Source organism: Pituophis catenifer, unplaced genomic scaffold, assembly GCF_029215685.1.
Source record: "Pituophis catenifer annectens isolate HBS135680 unplaced genomic scaffold, rPitCat1.0.hap2 SCAF_1, whole genome shotgun sequence".
In the NCBI taxonomy this organism is placed as follows: domain Eukaryota; kingdom Metazoa; phylum Chordata; class Lepidosauria; order Squamata; family Colubridae; genus Pituophis; species Pituophis catenifer.
The window spans coordinates 77,434,212-77,458,060 of NW_027256881.1; the positions used below are offsets into that span (position 1 = coordinate 77,434,212).

The window sequence follows — 23,849 nt, forward strand, 5'->3', positions numbered from 1 at the left end:
CAGTCTTTCCTTGTTCCATAATAGAATCTATTCCTTGGATATTATAGGCAAAACACTGACTCTAAGCAAGACGTTCTTACCAGTAGTAGAGTAAGAGAAGGAACATTGGAAGGGTAACAGCAAGTTGAAGCCACCTCCAGTTGGGAATTGCATAAGCCAAAGCATTGAGGATGAGGAGGCCAAAACCATATGCTAGTTGATAGAGAATGGCCACAGTCCTCCTGTAGCTTGGACCAACAATTTCTGTGACTGGAAAATAAAATGAGGACTTTCCATATTAATTCTTAATTGAGAAATAGCTTTTTTGTAGGCTTTGATTAGGAAGAATGCTTGTAAGCAAAAAAAACCAGTGGAAAGCACATTTGTTTCAAACAATAAAAAACTAATAAGCTCTGGAACCCAGGTTTAAAGCTTTTCCAGACACTCAGATGTCAACTGGTAATCAGGCTCCTTTGGATTTGTGCATTTCTGGAACCAGTGTTATATCTCTATTCAGCTCTTCTTGAACCCTGAATTAGCACTTTTTGAAGACACTCATGCAAAACTCTTGCAGAAAACGTATCTGGTTTTATCCCACCTCCTCATGATTGATGTATGTTTCTCCCCCAGATGATAATGTTTGGTGGAAGAGGAAAGGAGGGAAACAAGCCTGGGGAAATCTATCATTCCTTGTCCCTAACGTGTCTTGTAGACATTCAATAGGAACAGCGCACGTTTTTGGCATTAGGACTGTGGCAGGAACAGCAGCTTTAATTGCTGGTAGATCACCCTGCTGGCTCAAGACATGGATAGATTTAATTTAATCTGGTCATGAGAAGGAAGCCTTTAACTTTAGCATATTAATATACCTTGTAGCAAAAGTATCACAAATTAATAAGGCTGCAAAAGGTTGGCAGTTTAAGACCTAAGTACCTCATGAAGGGGTGAGCTCCCGTTTTTGCCCCAGCTTCTGCCAATTTAGCTAACTAGCAGTTCAAAAACATGCAAATACTTCTCAAATAGATAAATACTTCCTACTTTGGTGGGAAGATAACAGAGTTTCATGTTCCTTGGCATATCGTCATGCTGGCCACATGACCATGGAAAATGGTGGCTCCCTCAACTAAGAAACGTAGATGAGCACTGCTGCCCCCTAGAATCAGACATGATTAGGCAGGGGAAACCTTTACCTTTTTTAAAATCTAATGCAAAATGATTTTTTAAAGCTTCAGAGACATTTTTTCCTGGAATTATTAAATGTATTCAAAACTTTAGATTTGAGTTCTAAGAATAGGTTTGGTTTATTAGAGTTGGACTTGATTACTACTAATTTAGGAAACAGTGTTAAAGATTAATTCTCTTTTTAATCTTTAAAAGAGTTAAATGGGTTCCACTAATATGTTAGATTCTGTCCTCTCACAGAATACCAATCTGTAGAAAAGTGTCATACTTACGCAAACTGTAACCTGCCATCCAGCTGCCCTTGCAGAACAGGCCTTGGATGAAACGAAATATCACAGACCATAAGTAGCTTGGTGAGAAGGCAACTAGTACTCCAGAGATTGTAGTTACCAGGACAGAAATTAAAAGGCTTACTTTCCGACCAAATCTGCATTAAGAGAAGCAATAGATACATGTGCTCAGAAAGATACAAGGAAAACCATATGCTGAAGTTTTACTTAAGGTGCCCTAGTGATATAGGTTGTCCTTGACTAATGACCGTAATTGAACGCCAAATTGATGTTGCTGAGTGAGAAATTTGTTAAGTGAGTTTTGCCCCACTTTATGACTTTTATTGCCACAATTGTTAAGTGAATCAGTAGAGTTGTTAAGTTAGTATCATGGTTGTTAAGTGAATTTGGCTTTCCAAAATGACTTTCTTGCCTGAAGGTTGCAAAAAGTGATCAGATGACCCCAGGACACCCCAACTGTCATAAATATGAACCAATTGTCAAGCAGCCAAATGTAAATCGTGTGACCATGGGGATGCTGCAATGGTCATTTCTCACATGGTGTGAAAAATTGTCATATGTCACTTTTTTCAGTGTTGTTGTAACTTTGAACGGTCACTAAACAAACTGTTGTAACTGGAGGACTACCTGTTCTGCCCTGAGCAGGAGATATACTTGTAAGGTATCTTCCAACTGTCTCATTCTATCAAATTTGTTTAGCTCTTTCTAAGTTCATTATTTGCTGCCTGAGTTCACACAACATCTAAACCCTAAACCCAGATTCAAATTTGCTCTGCTCGTATAAAATACTCTGCCCAACTAAATTAGGCACATATGGCTTCCGATGATTTATAATTCATACAACCTGCTAAGATTATGACTGGTCTCCCACAACACACTGAGTCCTACACTTCCCAGCTCTGTGTTAGATTAATGTAGTGTGCTGCACTAAAGTTTTGAGTTACTAAGAATTTTTCAATTTTCTTCAAATTTCTAGGTTCTACCATATCGCAAGATCTAAAATAGACAGCTAACATCAAAAACGTGATCAAAAAAGCACAACAGAGAATGTTCTTTCTGCGCCAACTCAGGAAGCTCAAACTGCCCAAGGAGCTGCTGATACAGTTCTACAGAGGAATTATTGAGTCTGTCATCTGCACCTCTATAACTGTCTGGTTTGGTTCTGCAACCCAACAAGACAGATACAGACTTCAGAGGATAATTAGAACTGCAGAAAAAACAATTGCTACCAACCTGCCTTCAATTGAGGATCTGTATACTGCACGAGTCAAAAAGAGGGCTGTGAAAATATTTAAAGACCCCTCGCATCCTAGACATAAACTGTTTCAACTCATACCCTCAAAACGACGCTATAGAGCACTGCACACCAGAACAACTAGACACAAGAACAATTTTTCCCCCGAATGCCATTGCTCTGCTGAACAAATAATTCCCTCAAACTATTTACTAAGTCTGCATTACTATTAATCTTCTCATCGTTTCCACCACCCATCTCCTTCCACTTATGACTGTGTGACTGTAATTTTGTTGCTTGTATCCTTACAATTTATATTGATATTGTTTCCTGATTGCTTATTTGTACCCTATGACTATCATTAAGTGTTGTACCTTATGATTCTTTTCTTTTATGAGAGCCTATGCACCAAGACAAATTCCTTGTGTGTCCAATCACACTTGGCCAATAAAATTCTATTCTATTCTTTTCTATTTCTTGAACATCATGAATAAAAATGGATTATGATGAATGCATCCCTGCCTCAGCTGACAAAACCACTAGCTGAGCAGCCTTGCCTAAAGGAATAAATGTTTTTCTTCGGCAATAGTAAGCAGCCTGCATCATAGTGTTTGATTAACAGTAGTGAATCTGAACACAAGGTGGCAATGTTCACAGCAATATAAAGCATTGTAGGCCCAATTTTGTATTCTTCTCTCTGATGAGACATTTATACCGTATCTGCACTCTAATTTTATTTTGTTTATTCACCAGGTTTAGGAATAGTAAAACTCTACAAAACCTGGAAGAGAAGGCAAAAAATATTTCAATAATCTTGATACCCATCAGTCAAAGGGACATAGCAGTAGTGAAATCCAATTTTTTTTACCACCGGTTCTGTGGGCATGGCTTGGTGGGCGTGGCTTAGTGGGCATGGCAGGGGACGGATACTGCAAAATCTCCATTCCCACCCCACTCCAGGGAAAGGATACTGCAAAATCCCCATTCCCACCCCACTCCTGGGGGAAGGAGATTGCAAAATCTCCATCCCCACCCCACTCTGGGGCCAGCCAGAGGTGGTATTTGCCGGTTCTCCGGACTACTCAAAATTTCCACTACTGGTTCTCCAGAACCTGTCAGAACCTGCTGGATTTCATCCCTGGGACATAGTGTATACACGTATGTGTATGTGCAGGAAATAATGTTTGTTCCTCAAACATGTGTTCTTTTTTTCAAACTGTTAACCAATGGTTTTAAAGTACAGATTAATAACTGAGGCTCCAGTAGTGTTTGGCACAAGGAGAGCAAAACCTTGCCTTAACCCCAATCAAAATATATGTTGAAACAATGTTAATTGCGTTTGCCATACGTTTAATAAAGCAATAATAGAGACTTTGAAGTGTGATAACAGAAGTAATTCACCCTTAAATCATTATCCACAAATGGTTAAAATTTGAGAGTCATTGAGGCCACTTGAGGGTTTTTCTGTGTCCTCAGGATCACCTGAATCAGAGTGTAAATAAGTATGCAACTTTCTTGGGACTGCTGAAAAGACTCCATTGTAAATGGAGATAGGTGGTGTTGTATCCAGTGGGGGGATTCAAATAATTTAACAACTGATTCTCTGCCCTAATGACTGCCTGGGTGGGGGTGGCCATGGTGGGCGTGGCCAGGGGATGTTACAGACAGCACTCGGCCTCCTGCACCCCCCTGGGAGCAAAAACGGGCCACAGGGGGGGCCTTGCTTCCGTGCCCATTTTGGGCCTAGGAGGCCTCCCTGAAGCCTCCTGGGAGCGAAAATGGGATGCAGGGGGCCGGGCCTCCCCCCGCCACACCCCGTTTTGGGCCTATTAGGCCTTCCTGCAACCTCCTGGGAGCAAAAATGGGATCCATGGGGACTCCTGAAAAGGTGGGGCGGGAAGGGCAGGGCCAACCAGAAATTTAACACCTGAACTGGCCCGAACTGGCTGAATCCCACCAGTGGTTGTATCCCTCCCGTTCTTGGATGAGAAGTGAAACATTTTCAAAGAAAAAAAAAAGTCCAGTTGCCTTTTGAGGGGGAGGGAAGCACCTTTGGGAAAACCATGACCTGGATGATTGAGAATCCCCATAGATATTTTCTTCTTGCTTCTTACTTTTTTGCACTTTGCAAAAAATTGCTTATCCTAAAAGCATGCTGGCATGAGTGTACCTTTCATTATACATTTATTTTAAAAAGTTGGCTGAAAATTTGACTATTAGGATAACAGTTTGAAAAAGAAAGGAATTCTATAAAGCTTTAAAAAAAAAAGACTAGAAGGATGATGCCGCTTTGGCAAGAAATGTGAGAGGAGGCACTGGGAACATTATTAGCTTCTTAGGGCTAAGTATGGTGGAATCCCTGTTGCTTTCAGCTAAACTAACAAATCCCATTGAGAATCATGCACTGGAAAACAACATAATATTCAAGAACAAAGCACCATGGAAAGAAGAATAAATAAAGCTTTATTTTGTTTATCCTCTCTTCTCCTCATCCAGAGGAAAGCGGGGTTTTTTTTTACCACTGGTCTTTTTAGCAAGCTTTAAACAAATTTTAAGAAACTTAACAAGGAAGAGGTCACCCAGCAATTAGTACCTGCAGCAGGTATATAAAGCAGTAGTACAAGGTCTTTGCAAGCCAAGATGTGAATACCAGTTTGGATTTTAATCTCTGTTTATTCTCTCCATCAAAAACCTCATTTTAGAATATTGGGATTTTTTGCAGATAATTCCTTGTAATATTATTTTCCTAAGTTGTGGCTGTCAGAATAGTTAGCAAATATGTAAGACATCAACTCTACATGTAGATGTGTTCCAAACTTTGTATGTTCCTCTATATTATCACTTCACCTGTAGTTGTATGGTTAGTCCATTATTCTGTTCTTTTACAATACATCTGAAATAGATATTATAAATAGCCTTGAACTTACCATCACAATTGGAACTGGAACTTCAGTTACTAAGTGAGATGGTCATTAAGCAAATTAAGTGAGTTGTGGCCAAACTTTTTTGCCATTGTCATTAAGCAAATCACTGCAGTTATTAAGTGAATTGTGTGACTTTTAAATGAATTCACCTTCTCCCATTAACCTTGTTTGTCAGAATCCAGCTGGGAAGGTCACTGAGATTCAAAAAATTTTACTACCGGTTCTGTGGGCGTGGCTTGGTGGGCGTGGCTTGGTGGACGTGGCAGGAGCAGGGATACTGTAAAATCTCCATTCCCTCCCCACTCCAGGGGAAGGTTACTGCAAAATCCCCATTTCCTCCCGATCAGCTGGGACTCAGGAGGAGAGAATAGATGGGGGCGGGGCCAGTCAGAGGTGGTATTTACCGGTTCTCCGAACTACTCAAAATTTCCACTACCGGTTCTTCAGAACTGGTCAGAACCTGCTGAATACCACCTCTGATGTGATCTGCTGTAATCATTGTAAATACATGGCAGTTGCCAGGTTTCCCAATTTTGATCAAATGACCACAGGGATGCTGAAACAGTCATAAATGCAAGGACTGGTCATAAGTCACTTTTTTCAGCACCATCATAAATTCGAATAATAACTAAATGAGTGGCTGTTAAATCGAGGACTTCCTGTAATTGGAAGTCTCAAATAATTAGGGATAGCAAACTGTAATAACAATATATTAGCATACCATCTGGCTTATATTTTATTTGATGTTGCAGTTTTGAAGATAAAGAGCTCTAGTAAAAAAAACATATATTTTGTACTCAGTTAAGCTTTGCTCCATAAACTCACTTAGATTATCAAATGTTCAGTTCTTCAGTTTAGTTAGAAGTACAGTATAAAGTATCCAGAAAGTATAAAGTATCCTATATGGAGAGTGTAAGCATAAGTGTATCAGTGGTGGGTTGCCCCCGGTTCTGACCAGTTCTATAGAACCGGTAGTAAAACCGGAGGGAGGCTCAGCCCACCGATCCCGACATCATCAGAACGCTTCTGCGCATTCTGCGGTAGTAAAGGTAAGTAGAACCCACCCCTGAAGTGTATGTATGAGTTTATACAAATACCAACCAGAGATGAAGTTTTAGATTGAATCAGCAGTGAAATCCTTGGGCGAACTGGTAGTGATAAAAGCTACCGGTTGGTCCGAACCGGTATTTCCGACAATCAGCTGTGAAGCGTGATTTATATTTGCTAGAAAGCAGGAAATCCTACTTTTTAGCGAATCTAAATAGCGCAGCACAGCTGTTTCCCCCCTGCTGTTCTACTTACCTTGTTAAGTGTCCTTTTTCCGCTTGAAGCGCACTTTTGGTGTGCACTGCGCATGCACACGCAGCATGCGTTTGGCGTGTACTGCTCATGCATGTGCACGCAGTGTGCATTTGGTGTGCACTGCGCATCTGCGCATGCAGCGTGCCTTTGGCGCACACCACGCGTGCGCAGGCAGCGAACCAGTGGCAAAATGCAGAGGATTTCACCATTGGATTGAATGGCCAGGGTATAGTTTTCTGGCATCCTGATGTTTGCAAGCAGCTGTGGCTGGTGTCTTCAAAATGAGCAACAGCACCAGAAAACTAGACCTGGCTATTCAGCCCAAACCTCATCATTGGTTGATTGACACCAGCTGTAAAAACCAATATTATACAAGTTTGTATATGCATATGAAGACATGTTCTCATACATTGCAAAAAGCTAGCACAAGTAAAACCCATTTCTCTTGTCAAATATAATTTGCTTGGTCTTTGGTACATTACTTTTCAGAACCGTCTGCCTTGTTTCATATATTAACATTCAGGTCTCAATTGACAATACACAATATTCCTGAATTCATATCCTCTACCAATCCACTTCATCACCATCACAAACATTCCTTATGCTTTTATTAAATAGACAAGGATACTTATCTAACCTCCTGTGCAATTTATGTATTCCCACACATGCTTTATTTAAATCATATATTGTATATAGTTGCATTCCTCAATCAAACTTCAATTACCTAATCTCACAAAAATTCCATACTGGTAGGTCTCGAATGACAGCAGTTCATTTAGTGACTGTTCAAAGTTACAACGGTACTGAAAAAAGTAACTTATGACCATTTTTCTTGCAATCACTGTGCATCCCTGTGGTCACATGATCAAAAATCAGATGTTTGGCCACTGAGTCATATTTTTATGACAGTGGAAATGCCTTGGGGTCATGAAATCACCTTCTGCGACCTTCTGACAAAGTCAATGCCAGATTCACTTAACAATCGTGTTACTAACTTAACAATTGCAGTGATTCACTTAACAACTGTGGCAAGAAAGGTCACAAAATGGGGCAACACTCAGTTAACAAATGTTTTACTTAGCAACAGAAATTTTGGGCCCAATTGTGGGCATAAGTCAAGGTCTACCTGTATTTCAAGCTTATTCATTTTACCATATGCTTTCTCTAAATTGGCTCACTTTCTTGATCATATTCAGACACTTCTCAGTGATCTGTTGAAAAATAGAAATTCCTTTGGCAGAATTTCTGCCTAGGATATAGTGATGCTGTGTTTCCTACATTTCCCTGATTGTCACTCTTGTATCCTTATGTCAGAATGCTGCCATGCACCATTTCCAAACCTTCATCATATGAATCCTTTTGTAGTTTTGGCTTTCATGCTTCTTACTTTTCCATTATTCTTAGGAGTAACATTTTTCAAACCAGCAGAAATAGGTGCAGAATAAGTACACAAATACACCATCAGCTAACCACATCCATATTTTAATATTTCTTTGATGTATGATTTTTTGCAGCCTTCCCAGCTTTCGGCATGCTCACAGCTTTTATAATTTTCCTTAAAGTTTTTTCTTAGTCAAAAATATTCTCAGCATTTGTTTCAACTTGAGTCTTTGACGTAATCACTATTATTCTGGAACCAATCTCTAAAATATTCCTTTCAGTATTGTCTCACTTCAGTTGCATCCCAAATAAACTATTCACTTATTTTTAATTCTATCTACTCTAGTGGAGGCAGTTTAGTTTTCTTCACCCACTTTCAGAACAGGTTTTTTTCATTTCACCAGTCCTTACTTTCCGTCATTCATATTTAGTTTTAACAAAATTGAATGATGTACCCACCTGTCCGCTATGTAGCCAGCGAATATAGATCCAACCAGAAACCCACCATTCACAGCCGACTGAAACACATCTAGTTTCCAGGAATCTTCACAAACCAAGTTAAACTGAGAAGACAAAAAAACAGAAATAAAATTAGTTATAATCATTAAGACAGTTAAGAGCTGTTCACAGAGAAATCTACAAGGAAAGGGGAAACAGATAAAACCAAATAAACCAGATTCATCCCCACAACCCTCCCTGCCAACTGCTTTGCTCCAAATTTAGGAGAACAACTTCTCCAAAATGTTGTTATTTTTGGTTGTATACCACTAAATTATTGCTGAATAGGCCAGACCTTTAGTTTTCTCCTGGGATTCAAGCAATTAGGGAAGACAAAGGAAGATACTGTTTGGCAAAATGTATGTATGCATGCATGCATGCATTCATTAATTAATTTGTTTTTTTTTCTTCTTATCTCATTTGTCTTCTGCCAGAAACATATGACTCCTCATGGTACGACTTCTTCTCAAGAGCTGTGGTGCCATACTACAGGTTAACTCTGCTCACAGCCAGGAGTTTGATCCTGACCGGTTCAAGATTGACTCAGCCTTCCATCCTTCCTAGGTCGATAAAATGAGGACCCAGATTATTGGGGGCAATATGCTGACTCTGTAAACTGCTTAGAGTGGGCTGTAAAGCACTGTGAAGCAATATATAAGTCGAAGTGCTATTGCTATTGCTATTAGGAAATTTCACTCTACAAAGAAACAAAAAATACTGATGTAAGCCTTGGGAAGGCCTCACATGGCCAGCAGCTGCCTTGTGAAAGGCCGGACCAGACATGCCTTGCCAACTGGGTGAAGAAGATGGCAAAGGTCAGTTGGGGGCAGCAGGAATGGCAGAACAAAGGCAGTCAAAAGGGCAAAGATGGGGAGAGGTGGACATTTGAGAGGAATTGAAGTGGAAGTGTGTGCATCAGGGCAGGAGGAGTGAATCACCTAATGATGTCATGGTTCTGGTCTAACAACTGCGATGGAGACTACCAGAAATGCTGTCACTACATGGTGCAGTGCAGTCACCTGAGGTTTCACTTAGTACCTGCTTTGTTTAGTGACAGAAATTGGGACTGTCAGGGAAGAGGTTGCCAAAATGATATCTGGGAGCCCTAATCCATGGTGGGTTGCCGATTGATTGTTCTGCAGGAAGGCTGGGCAAGACAAACAGTACAAAACTAAACTGTAGCAAGTGAAGGCCCTCCACTCTCATCTTCTCCAGAGGAGCAAGTCACAGTCCAGGAAATAACTACCACAAGTTCAGAAAACATGTCAAAAGGATTTCAAAATGAGGAAATGACAATTCAGCATTTTTAAAATGACAAGTCCGTTTCTTCATAACTATATAGGATATGGACATCTTCCACGGTGTTGACACTTGATTATATAACATGCATACATGTAGTCAATGAAACAAATGCATTATGGCTGTCCTCAATCCAGTTATCTATCCTGTGGATCCTTTAATGTCATAACCAGCAAATGCTTTCTCTTTTTTGATTATCCTCCCCTTATGGATTAGGAGTTTTCAGACAACTATCAGACTAGACAAGACATGTGTTATAACGGTATTAGTGAAGACATTGAGGATGGCAACAGACATGAAAAAAAAACTCTAAACTAATTCCAACCTTGAATTCAGTGAATGATTCCAGTGAAGAGATTACAAGTAATTTAAAAGCAATCAAACAAAAATTGAAGGAGTATATTGAGGATTACAGTAGAGATATCAACATCCAAGATGCCTGGAAACATATTCCCTAGTTACAAAAATCTCTAGGACTAGAAGATGAAGTTAGATCAGCATTCTGGTCATTATCAATTTGGAAGGCTATAGGAAGAGATGGAATACCCACTGAAATATAGCAAGCAAAAGAAGAAAAGTTCTAATCAAGCTATGCCAGCAAATCTGGAGAAAATTGTGGTCAACAGACTGAAATAAATCAATATACAGTCCAATAAAAAAAAATCAAATATATAAGCCGTCATATAAAATTCTTAATTTCACATGCTAGCAAATAATGCTTGGGACAGTGGTGAAATCCAATTTTTTTTACTACCGGTTCTGTGGGCGTGGCTTGGTGGGCGTGGCTTGGTGGGCATGGCAGGGGAAGGATACTGCAAAACCTCCATTCCCATCCCACTCCAGGGGAAGGATATTGCAAAATCTCCATTCCCACCCCACTCCTGGGGGAAGGATATTGCAAAATCTCCATTCCCACCCTAGTCTGGGGGCCAGCCAGAGGTGATATTTGCCGGTTCTCCGAACTACTCAAAATTTCTGCTACTGGTTCTCTGAACTGCTCAAAATTTCCGCTACAGTTTCTCCAGAACCTGTCAGAACCTGCTGGATTTCACCCCTAGCTTGGGATCATCCAACACAACTTAGTGCTTCTTAAGGCCATTCACTTCCTCTCAGCCTTAAGAAGCAAGCAATAATAAAGCATTTCCAAATCTTGTCAACAAAACTGTAGGTATTAGTCCAGGCAGGCACCAGGAGTAAACATTGAGTCAAAGGTACATGTACACATGCGCATGCACAAACATGGAGAGAGAGAGATAAATCAGTTTAGATTACACTTTATAATGTTTACAAAGTCTAACCCTTGAGCATGCATATTCTAGAATTCTCTGTAGTAGCCATGGGAGAAATGCAGGAGTAAAATGCTCCCGGTTTGGACCGGATCACCCGATCCGGTAGCGATGGCGGCAGGTGGTTCGGAGAACCAGTATCAAAAATCCCTGCGTCCCTGTCCCCCCACATGCCCAGCTGAGCCATACGATCATCAGAGGCTTTTTTTTTTACTTTTAAAAGCATTTTTTCTACAACCTCTTCTGACAAAAAAATGCTTTGAAAAGTTAAAAAAAAAAAGCCTCAGATGATCGCGCGGCTCAGCTGGGATCATCAGAGGCTTTTCAAAGCATTTTTTTCTGCAACCTCTTGGCCGAAGAGGTGGTAAAAAAAATGCTTTGAAAAGTCGATGATCCCAGCTGAGTTGCCTGATCGGCAGAGGCTTTTTAAAGCATTAGAAAAATGCTTTGAAAAGTTTAAAAAAAAAAAAAGTTGGCCACGCCCACCCAGTCACATTACCATCACCACCACCAAGCCACACCCACAGAACCGGTAGTAACAAATTTTACATTTCACCCCTGGAGAAATGCATTTATCTTCTTGTTGAATAAATCCAAGTGGAAAAACATGACACGCGGCATATATTTTTAAAACAAAATTTTATATTAGATTTTAAACAACTGCAAGACCTTACCTCAGTCACAATGGATATGACTGAAGCATCATAAACCCAGCCATCTTGACAAGTGGTCACAAGGAGGCTCCTGTTCTCCAGACTGGTGAAGTCTTCCAGGGGATTTGTACAGCTCAGCCCACTTTCATTCCAGTTGACGTTGTATCTCATGCATTGAGGGGTGAAAGTATCCTCTTTGGATGTCCCTTTTGGAACGGTGTGATTCAGTTCATCTTCAAGAGTCCAGCCACACCGGTTGCTTAATTCAGTAACTCCTGGAGTCCGACAACGGTGCTCTGGTATAAACCCTAGGAAAACAACTCCTACATAGACTGGGGCGAAGGCAACTGAGAGAAAGCAAACAAGGAAAAAGACCTTTTTCTGGAAGAAGTCAAATTCCCCAATGTGTTCCAAAAGATCATCAAAGTCGGGCATTTTGGATGAAGGCTGAGTCAATTGCAATCCAGTATTTAATTGTACTGAGAAGAGAGGTGCTTATACAACAAGGCATTTAGCCCCAAGATAAAGAGTTAATTTATGAATGATTAAGCCATCCATTGCAATTTTTATAGATGTTTCACCAGAGGGAAGATTATCTCAGGAAGCTTCAAATATCTTTAGTGGCTTGTTTGACTTATTTAGCAGACAATCAGGTTTGATAATAAACTTCTATGAAGTATTCTAGAAATCATGATTTCTCTGGCTTGTTGTGGGTAAAAAATCAGCTGGAACCAAATGAACAATCTGAATTTATTCATCAAGGCAAATATCAGTGTGAATACCAATAGTGCAATCCACAAACCTCTGGTGGAGAGTAAAGTTTCTTTCTCTTGCTTCACTAGATTATTTGTCCAGCGTTGGACACTCTTGTATAATCATGTACTCTGCATTCCATAGTACATTTCTTCAAATGTTGTCCCTAATTTACCCTGTAATGAATATTCTAGGAAAAACCCATCATGCGATAGACTGGCAATCTGGAGAGAGGTACAAGGATTCTGTTACAATTTGACTTTCAGAGCTATTCAACAGAGCTATCAGCTACTTGTTAATACTCTAGGTTAGTACAATTTTACAGTAATACTTCCATTATTATTTTTTGAAAGCCCGAACAACATATGCACAAATCACATACATACTGTATAATATGGACACTGTGTGAGTGTGTATCTGTGTATACATACATAGATTTCCTAATAAGGAAGTATGTTTAGGATCCTAATTGATTCACGGATCTTCTAACTTCTGAACTACCTAAGTCAACAAAGACATGATGAATCTCCATTGCTTAATTTCCAACATTTTTATTTAGCACATGCTAACAAATCTAAGTAATACCATTTGACTTTCTACAATCAGAATCTTACTACCACAGCAGACGGTATTAATACTTTTTCCTAAAACATATCTTCATTTTTCATTAACTATTGCATAATTTAGCACACCTCTAAAAATACTCTCCTATTTCATTTATTCATACATATATTTCAAAACAATGTTTTCCTATTTAATAGCAGCTTAATATAATTTCAGGCATACTAATTAAACAGAAATATTTAAGTTATTTTAAAAATGAGTATATATCTTAATGGTTTTTCCTTACCCGATTTTCATTTAAACCCAGTTGTGGCCATGAATAATCGATACTGCAACTTTTTTACCCTTTATAAACATTTTTCAAATCTAGCAGTCAGTTTTGTGCTATTTTTCATGTAGACAATATCCAGATTGGCATATTTGTTTCTTTGACACTAATTCCACAAAATGCCCCATTTGTTTGTTTATTGCATTTGCATCCTGTCATATCTGCCAAGATGCCCAGTCATTTACAACTAAAATCCAGTGAAGTAAACAGCAAGTAAAGCAAAAGTAAAAAATAATAATAATCATGAATTGTACAGTGCCTTCATTACATGGTATTTGCCCAAACTGTATCAGCTCATTCAGAGAGTGTAAGGGAGTTGAACTAGTAGCTAAGAGCCCTGGGAAAGCAGACGGCTCCCATTTATACCCTTTAAAACGTTCTCCCAAATTCTGAAAAACAGTCCCAATTCATGCTTTTGAAATTCACTGGCAAAATTGCTACATTTTGGTAGTGTAATTTGGGGGATTTTGAACAAAAAAAAGATTGGGGGATGTTTTAGGTGCAGAAATGGAAAATGATTGCTTCCTGAGGCCACCTGACCTCATTTTATTTTTATTTTTTTGGAAACGAAATCAGCTATTTTGCCATAATTTTCACATCTCAAGGTATTGGGGACTGCACATAGTCTACAGGTTGTACACCCCTCATTCAACGTATTAATTTTCACTTTATTCCAAGTAATGTCTTATTTTAAAGAATTGATTGTTTACCACCTAAGTTTTTTTATCATGAATGGTTGATAGGATTGTTAATAGAATGTCATTGGAAGTGACATCCCTTGAAAGACTGCAATCCTGTCTCCCACCCCCATAGCTCCCTTTAAGACAAAGATACTCAGTTCTTTTAACCAATCTTCATAGAATTTTGTTTCCAAGTTTTTCACCCCTTCCATCGTTCTTTAGGCTGTTACATTGCCTTTTCACTTTATAAAGTAAGAAAACATAACCTCTAATTCCGCCCCCTCCAATTAAAGCTGGCAAGTGTATTTTTTCCAGCTTTTTTTCTCAAAAGCAAAACTCCAACTAAAAATGCAGCAGTTACTGATCAGATATCATCATTTGCTATCCATGTTGAAATATAGTTAGATTAAATTGCAATATTATACATCTAAATCTCAAACTGATCATAAGTAACACGTTTATTGGAACTGTTGTGTAAAATGTATAAATGTATAATAAAATGTATGCACATATACACATCTGTGAGAAGCAGTTTTATGTATATAATTTTGTTGTACTTGTATTTATTCTTTTCCCTTTTATTATTCTTTTCTCTTTATTATTTAGTCGTAATCATAATTTAACGTGCAAGTTAAATTTTATCTAAAACTATATATTCTTACATTCAAAATTTCTTAGATGTAAAAAGATAACTTTTAATAAAACAGACTTGGTTAGTTAAATCTACCTTGAATCAATAAAAAAATTGACAATCTTTTGCTTCTTTTAAAGGAAAAACAAGGTTAGGGGAAAGAGAGAAAGATTTCTGACCTCCTGTTTGGATACTTACCTGTTTGAGTAGTTTCTGATGTTCGACGGTATCAATTCCTTTCTTAAAGTGTAGGTGATTTTTCGCTCCTTCCACTTGCTTTACACAGATATTTCTGCAACTAAACTGAAGCAATAATTTGAATTGCTTCCATTAGAAAATGGACGGCCGTAGATTTAAATCTACAGTATTTACTTCTCAACCAAGTTCTACTGTTTGGCTGAGTCAGGGAGAATTGCAGGGTCAAGGTATGAAGAGAGCTGCAATCCGGCCTGTTTGTTCATGTGTGGGGGTATGAGTCCTTATGTTCAAGAGAAGAGAGAAAGAGGGACCTTTTTTTAGTGATGTGGAAGGTTCATCAAGCAGCAGAGATTCCTACTGGTTAAGGCGGAGGGACGATATATATTTTTGCCAATTTCACAGTCTCTGCAGCAGTTCCTCCCATGCTGGGTCAGAGAGTTTGTCATAACCCTGGAGTACATTTGTAAGAGACCCAGAGAGAATGAAAAAGGTAAATTGAGAAAATCATCTTCCTCCAAATCTGCAGGTAGGAAATTTTCATGATTATCATTGTTGTTGCTGTCTTTTGGACACACTTGGTTCCATCAATGTCCTTCCTAAAATCCAACTCCCCAGAATTGGATGCCATGTTTTAGACATCGCCTGACCAACACAAAATAGAAAGCAGCTATTACCTCTCTTGATTTTGATCCTGTGCTTATGAAGTTGCAGCTTAGAATTGCATCTTTCAAAAAAAAAACCTGAATATTATATTTAATTCGTATTCAGCCTGCAAGTTATTAAAATACCCAGAACCATTATTCATGTACTGCTATCCATTATGGTTTTCTCCACTTCTGCCATCTGATTTTTCTTTCACGTATGCATATGTCCCTCTTGAAATGCAGCTTGTTTGTTGCCCATTGTATGAGCTTGTCAAGGTCCTGCTGAATTTTGATATTATTCTCTGTTGTTTGCCATGCTACTTTGGTGTCATCTGCAAATTTGATAATCGTGTTTTCTAACCCTCATCCAAATTATTTATGAACATGATCAGAGCCAAAATGGAACTGGACTGGAATTCAATTCAATTCTTACTTCTGAAGTTGAGTCATCGATGTACTAGGATGATAGTTCAAGTAGTTTTATACCCAACTAATAGCAGTTTAGAGTCAATTTGGTACAAAGGTTAAGGCACCATGCTAGAAATCAGGAGCCTGTGATTTCTGGTCCTACCTTGGACACAACGCCGGCTGGATGACTTCGGGCCAGTCACTCTCTCTCAGCCCTAAGAAGGGGACTATGGCAAGCCACTTCTGAAATCTTGTCAACAAAACTGCAGGAACTGGTCCAGGCAGTTGCCAGGAATAAACACTGACTTGAAGACACACACACAAACACAATGGTAGCATTATCCAGTCCACATTTTATTCTTATCTATCAGGGTTTCATGGAAAAATGTCAAATGCACTTTGGCCACCGTATTCTGTTGGTCAGCAAAACGAGGCAATCTGTGGGAAAAGAGGTCAGGTTATTTTGAGTGGAATATTTAGTTGGATTATCAGGTTCACCACAGAAATTCATTAAAGGCCTTTGACACCATTGCAACTACCTTCTATTCTAAAAACTGTGTTTTAAAACAGATAACTACTAAAAATGCAATGTGGTACAACATAAATATAAACTGAAGATCTGATGGCTATATGAGCAGATTGGCTCATATAGCCATCAGATTCACAAACAATTAGTGTTTGTCAGTGTGTATGAGAGTTCATTACTGGGAAGACATGATAACAAGGTCAGCCAATGAATAGGCATAGCAACTAGGTCAGCCAATGAGATCTGCTCTGCTGAATTGAAACTGAAACTGAAAGGAGCCTGGGCATGGCTCTGTATTAAATTCTGAGCTCTAAAGCTGCAGACCAGTCTGCTGTATTCTGCTTGTGTTTTGCTTGTAAATGCTACTAGTATTGTACATTTATCTTCATGTGTTATATTGTATATAAAGAGAAGTTAATGAATCCTGCTGAATCAGTTACTCTGTGTGCGCTTTCTGAATGTTTGATTTCTGCAACAAACTCTGACAGTGTTGTTTTTCATTTATCATTGTTCCTTTTGCCATCTAGCCATACCCACAATTTTAGATTACTACCTTGCAGTCTACACTTCTGAGGGTTATCTATTAGCTCTATTTCCAATACTTGTGCCTATTGCTTCCAAATATTTAAAGCTATACATTATTTGCTAATTTTATATTTGGGTGAATGTATGACCTTCTTAATGTTACTGACTCTAATCTTTCTTCAATTTTCCTTCTTTTCAGTAAAAATAAAAAAGATAGAAGAAATAACAGTAAGATACTGTAGGAGGTTAGCACCCACCCCTTTCCTAGAAGAATGAAATATTTTAGGAAATATTAAAAAAGGCAGAATATTATGTTTCCCTGGATGAGAAATATTTCATTTTAAAAACGAAGCAGCTCCCATCTTCCTGCCCCACTCTTTGTCAGTGGGCCAGAGACAGAAACTCAATCTTTGTCAATGGACCATCATCTGCAACACAATAGGACCCATCTAGCAACAGAAACTAACACAATAGGACTCATCTAGCAACAGAAACTCACCCCATGGCACCTGGGAAGATTACATCAGCCAGCAAGGCTAGCTAAGACCCCCACCCTCTGGGAGTCTGACAACCAATCAGGATACTCTTTCTGGGCCCCAGGAAGTTCAAAGCCAGAGAGGGCATAAAACCCGGGGACTCGCTGCATCTCGGCCCTTTTCTGTTCAGGAATTCAAACCATGTGATCCTGTCCACCATTAAACCATCTTTCCAAGAAGTCTCCATGTTTCCAGCGTCTTTTTCCCCACTTGGAACTGAACCCAGAAGGATATTTCTTTCTACAATACAAGAAGGTTATATGTGGACATTGACATTATCCAGATCTCCCATAAAATTATGTGAGTAAGGAATCATTATTGCACAAAAAAAATCCTCCATACTAATAATTTATAGCATCACCCAACCATCCTTATGATGATATAACTCATAATATGTAACAATTATATGGGACTTTAGTGATCTAAACAAATGTAGGAATTCACTACTGTATAACCACAATGACAACAAAGTTACCTCATAAATATGGGTACAGGGATGTTCTACAGTAGCAAATTTTTTATCTTATGGCCTGGCGACCTCAGAAGTCTCCAATTTACTAATAATACTGACCTGCCACTTTCTAGATGATGACAACCTCCTGTTTCTACTTTCCACATTAAATCAAATATCAGAATAGAGTCGGAAGGGACCTTGGAGGTCTTCTAGTCCAGCCCCCTCCTCAAGCAGGAGATCCTGTACCATTTCAGACAAGTGACTGTCCAGTCTCTTCTTAAAAACGTCCAGTGATGAAGCACCCATAATGTCAATCATTGTGTAAACACATAGGGATTAATCAAGAAGGGTTTTTCAAATGGGAATTCTTTCAAGGGTTTTTGCAAAGGAACGTGGAAAAGAAATGGGGAAATATGTATCTCATAACATAGGCCCCAAGATAATCCCTGTTGAAAATTGACACTTACCTGCTATAGGGCCAGGCTACCTGCTTTTTCAGGTACCACTTTTTAAGTGAAAATTTATTCCCTGATTTAGGATAGATTATGTGCTCTCCTAATTTCTTAAGTGGTGGGGAAGCTGGAGAGCCAATGCTGACTATTCTAGGTTTTCTTTGGCTGTGAGAACTGCTTGTGCTATGTTTTGCAATTGCAAGTTGCTGTTCTTGATTTATTTGAGATCAGATGGGGACTGCAAGAGGGAAGAGAGAGGAAGAAGCTCCCGTTGCATAAGCTAAACACTAGTCAGCGCCCAGCAAATTTGGCCCTATAGACAGCTGCTTTTACTGTCCTCAGAAGGCTAGTAGAGACTTTGCCTCCATCACTGAGAACTATTCTTCTCTGACTAGAGTATTGTTGTGACAATGAATTCTATGAGCCAGGGATCAGAATATCAGAATTAATGAAGAAGGCTTTTTAATACAGGAAATCTTTTCATTTGCAATGAAATCCCTGCACAAACACTGTGCAAGGTACTTTATATGGAAATATGCATTACACAACATAGGCCCAAGGGTGAGACGCTTCTTTATCATGATTGCCAAAAAAGGCTAACATAGAGAAAGAGACTTAAAACAAATAGTGTAAGCTTTAAAGTAGACTTACCTGGTTTTTAAGTTCTTAAAAAAGAAGAGACTCCACCCACCCCTCTCCAATATTTTGCTCAAAAGCACGAAGAAAAATATACAACCTTGCTCTGTGCCTGATATGGTTCCCTCAGTTTCTGGGTCATTGCTCCATCTCTGGGTTTTTCACCCATTTCCAACATCAAGAAGAGGTGACAGCCTATAAGGCATTGCCCATCTCTGCTGCATTAGAACTGAGATAATGTGCAAAGTCACATTTCTCAGGCTTCCTCTGAAGGAGAAAAGCTGATCGAAGAGGTAGCTTGGCTTAGGACAAATGCCTTCAGTTTGCTAAAAAGAACTAGCCTGATGCAAAGAAGCATAAGGATAGCAACAGGTTATACAGTTTGATAAAGCAGAAGGGGAACACCTAGGAAGAGTTGTGAGAACACTTATGGACATTTTGTCTGCTATGATTAGATAAGACAAAGATGGCTCTGGGTGCCAAGGAAAGGGTGCTGTTGCTATGAACCATTATCTGACCAAGCTCTGTAAGTTGCTTCTCCTTCCTTGCCCAATGAGCAGAACAATGTATTTTCCCTCTGTGCAGTTACAATAAACTTGGCTGAAAGCAGTGAGTGGGGCCTCCACTCAATAAAAAGAGTAAGGGGCTTGTTTTTCCTCTTCATCTCCTAATGAGAAATGAGAACTGGAAGGTATATTGCTAGAGTGCTATGGTTAAAAATTAAACCGTGATTATCAATTACTTTTGCAAGGAGGACACTGGGAAAGGTCAAGAACAAACCCTGTTGTATATAACCTACTGACATCTGCTACAGAGAGGCTTGGTTTTTCGAGCACCTCTTTTAAAGTAGAAATGTACTCACAGTTTTAAGAAAGATTGTACGCTCTCCTAATTTTCTAAGCAGTGGAGAGCCAAAGCTGGCTGTTTTAGGTTTTCTTTGGCTGGGAGAATTGCTTGTATTATGTTTTCCATTTGCAAGTTGTTGTTTTGCTTGAGATCATATGGTGACTGTGAAGTGGTGGGTGGGAGAAAGAAACTCACATTGGGTGATCTAACTATTGCTCAGCTCCCAGCAGATTTGCCCCTATAGACCTCTTCTTACTGTTCTCAGAAGGCCATTAGAAACTCCACCTCCCTCACTGAGAGCTATTGTTCTCTATTTGTCTATTGTTGCAACAATGATTTTTCCAAGCAAGGGTCTGCAATAATGTATTGTAATCACCACTTCAGACAAGCAAGCATTCCAGATCATTGAGTACAGAGATACATTTAGAGTGTTATTAGTATCTCTATCATATCACAGAATCCAGGTTCTTGGCAAGACTTTCTAGCAGTGCTATAAAGGGGATTTCATCATGAAATGTTAAGAAGAAAATAACCGCAAATAAGGAAGCAATAACTGAAAATACAAATGCATGACAAAGGGAAAGTACATAAAGGTTCACAATCCTGCTACAGAAACGAAGGGGCTGTAATCCATGAAAATGCATGCAATATTTAATAATGTTAGTCTTTAAGGTGCTGCAAGATTCATACTATGATAGAATCCTAACTGGGTCATTGAATCCAACCTACAATCTTTTAAGGAAATTATCTGATTTTTTTTTAAAAAAAGGAAGATTAATCTGCAAAACCTGGACTTGCAAATCCACACTGACTCCTTGTTAGAACCATATTGTTCAAGGTGAATATTTATCATATTTATATCCCGAGGCAATGCTTGAAGGACTCTTGGAGATTCATTGTTAAACGGTCCTCAGAGGTTCATGAAAAAACAAACCAGTGAAAAACCTTGTTTATCTAAAGAAAGTTGGAATAGGAAATATCAGATAGTTGAAAGCCATTAAAAATAAATTTTGAGACTTTTTATAACATACAATTTATAAATGTGGTAAACAACATATATATATTATATATATATGCTATATATCAAGTATGTTATATAGTGAATCAGATACCATTCATCAGTTATGGATTAACCCTCTTTTACTTGAACAGTACTTACAATAATTCATTGTTCAAATGTGTAACATCAGATATTTTTGTTTTGCTTTTGATAAAAGTTATCACCTTTACCCACAAACATTAAAAAAAATCTGGATAAATAACCAGACACCCCTCAATTGCCTTTTGTTTCATTGGGATCTCTTTTAACTCTGAGAATTTAGAAAGAAGATATTTAACCAGAGATCTGGATAAATGCCATCCAACCCTTAGTCTTTAATTTCTCCACTGCTTCCTGTTGGATGGTGTTATAAGATCAAACTATTTTTTCCACAGGTGAATAATCAAGGAGCACAAATGACAGACAGAGTGACATTAGCTATTTCAGTCAGAGAAAACTCATCAGAAATACCTGGATAGTGGGATGTGTTATTTTTGTATAGATAGTTATCTAGAAACTGATGAAGTTTGCCATGTTATGCATTTTGGATCCTATGAAATTGTGACAAATAGTAGATTCCTTTGCAGAAAATATTTCTTGTTGCATCTATAGATCAATGCAGATATACTTAAATGTCCGTAGAGGAGTATAGCAATAGTCTGAAAGAAGGAATGCAAGATCAGTTCCATAAACCTCAGTTTAACCCTGAGAGGGAGGATAGCGAGAGAAATCTAAGATTGCTCTATCTAGATTCTCTCTGGTCTAATGCAGTGGGGGTGGGGGTGTTGAACTTCTGCAAAAATAAAATATAATTCCATGAGTCTTTGCAGAGTCTGTTTTCTGGTCTGGTCTGCCTTGAAGTCTGACCATATTCCTAATTCCAAACCTGGTACCTTAGTGCAAATTATTGTGGTTTGAAGTCAGCAGTCTTGACAGCATCACTGAGTATAGACATGTGCTGCTGTTATTAAATCCTACTTTTGAATTTAGACTGCAGTTGAATTCACCCATATTGTTTTGTGAGGTTGGTTAGAAAAGTTATGGATTCACTTCAAAAAGAAAAGCTTGGAACATGCAGGGGAACAAAAATAGCATCCATTTGAAATTCCTTAAAAAGAAGCCAATTTTCCTGTCCATGGCTACAGAACAATCCCAGAAAAAGATATACAGGTAGTTCTTGACTTATGACCAGAATTGAGCCCAAAATTTCTGTTGATAAACGAGACATTTGTTTTGTCCCATTTTAACTTTCTTGCCACAGTTGTTAAGTGAATCACTGCAGTTGATAAGTTGGTAATCCGTTTGCTACTTGGCTTGCCCATTGACTGTCAGGTCGCAAAAGATTATCACGTGACCTTCGGACACAGCAACCTTCATAAATATGAACCAGTTGCCAAGCATTGGGATTTTGATCATGTGACTATAGGGATGCTGCAAAGGTCGTAACTGTGACCTTTTCAGTGTCATTGTTAACTTCGAACGGTGACTAAATGAGCTGTTGTAAGTTGAGGACTACCTGTATGCTACTGTACATGCATACCCACAGGCCTCCTAAAGAAATTTCTGGAATTCAATATCTAGTACTGCGTGGTCCAATTGGTCAATCTGTAGTTCAGTGCATTGGATGAACCAAGCTTGTGTGATTAAGTTTACAGTTCGGTAGGTTGCACAAATGCAGTTAGGATGAGTAAACCTAAGATAATGTGGTGTAACTATAACATACTCTAGAAAAAATAGATACGATACAGATTAAAATGGGGATCAATTTGTCTTTCTTGACAAATTGAGTAGGCTTCTACTCAATTTTCTTGAGTAGGCTTCTACCTACTTAAGCACTGCACTTAAGGGGGGGGAAAGAACTTACACGGTGGCGGAGTGGTTAGAGTGCAGTATTGCAGGCTACTTCTGACTGCCGGCTGTCTGCAATTTGGCAATTCAAATCACACCAGGCCCAAGGTTGACTCAGCCTTCCATCCTTCCAAGGTGGGTAAAATGAGGACCCAAATTGTTGGGGCAATAAGCTGACTCTATAAACCGCTTACAGAGGGCTGTAAAGCATTGTAAAGCGGTATATAAGTCTAAGTGCTATTGCTATTGCTGCAGTGCATGCCAGAAGCATGCTGTTTTTAACAACCCATCTCTGTATTAGACCTATAGTAACTCTAAACAGTACTTATATTTAAAGGCAACTTTGCAATTTTATATGTAAAAGTATACTGAGTATTGCACGACAGTATGCAGTCCTTCAAGTTTCCAATTCAGTACTAGTTTCAGCTGCCCCTTATCGTTGTAGTTCTGCCTTTGGAAGACTATTTGCTAAGATCTACCTTAGTGCCCTTCATGTAACTGGAGAAGTCAGCATTTTATTTACTTACTAACATTTTATGCTGACCACCTCCCAACGAATCTGCCATATCGGTACTTGAAATGAACTTTTTCATACCATCCCTCTTTCACCCATTTTAACATTATCGTGGTTCATCACTATTTTGTAAGTTATTTGCATTCTGCATTAAGGCCTTTGGAAAGGTTTGGCCCTTGCTTGTTTGAAAACCGAGCATAATAAACATGCGAAGGCATGAAAAAACATGTACTACAAAGA

The 23,849-nt window shown here is 38.8% G+C and overlaps 1 protein-coding gene across 3 annotated transcripts in view; it reads right to left on the reverse strand.

Annotated features, from left to right (window-relative positions):
* LOC139308777 (solute carrier family 22 member 2-like) overlaps positions 1 to 19,717 on the reverse strand; it is a 45,231-nt gene extending 25,514 nt beyond the window's left edge. For 2 of the 3 annotated variants that reach the window (XM_070932615.1, XM_070932617.1), the window contains exons 1-8: positions 19,463 to 19,717; positions 17,784 to 18,060; positions 16,397 to 16,671; positions 15,182 to 15,286; positions 12,049 to 13,004; positions 8,751 to 8,854; positions 1,434 to 1,588; positions 81 to 249 (exon numbers count right to left, since the gene is read on the reverse strand). In XM_070932615.1, coding sequence (XP_070788716.1) covers positions 81 to 249; positions 1,434 to 1,588; positions 8,751 to 8,854; positions 12,049 to 12,462 — 842 coding nt within the window. In that variant the 5' untranslated portion in view covers positions 12,463 to 13,004; positions 15,182 to 15,286; positions 16,397 to 16,671; positions 17,784 to 18,060; positions 19,463 to 19,717. The remainder of the gene's footprint in view (positions 1 to 80; positions 250 to 1,433; positions 1,589 to 8,750; positions 8,855 to 12,048; positions 13,005 to 15,181; positions 15,287 to 16,396; positions 16,672 to 17,783; positions 18,061 to 19,462) is intronic. The other variant, XM_070932616.1, reaches the window with a different exon arrangement.
* Positions 19,718 to 23,849: the final 4,132 nt, after the last annotated feature.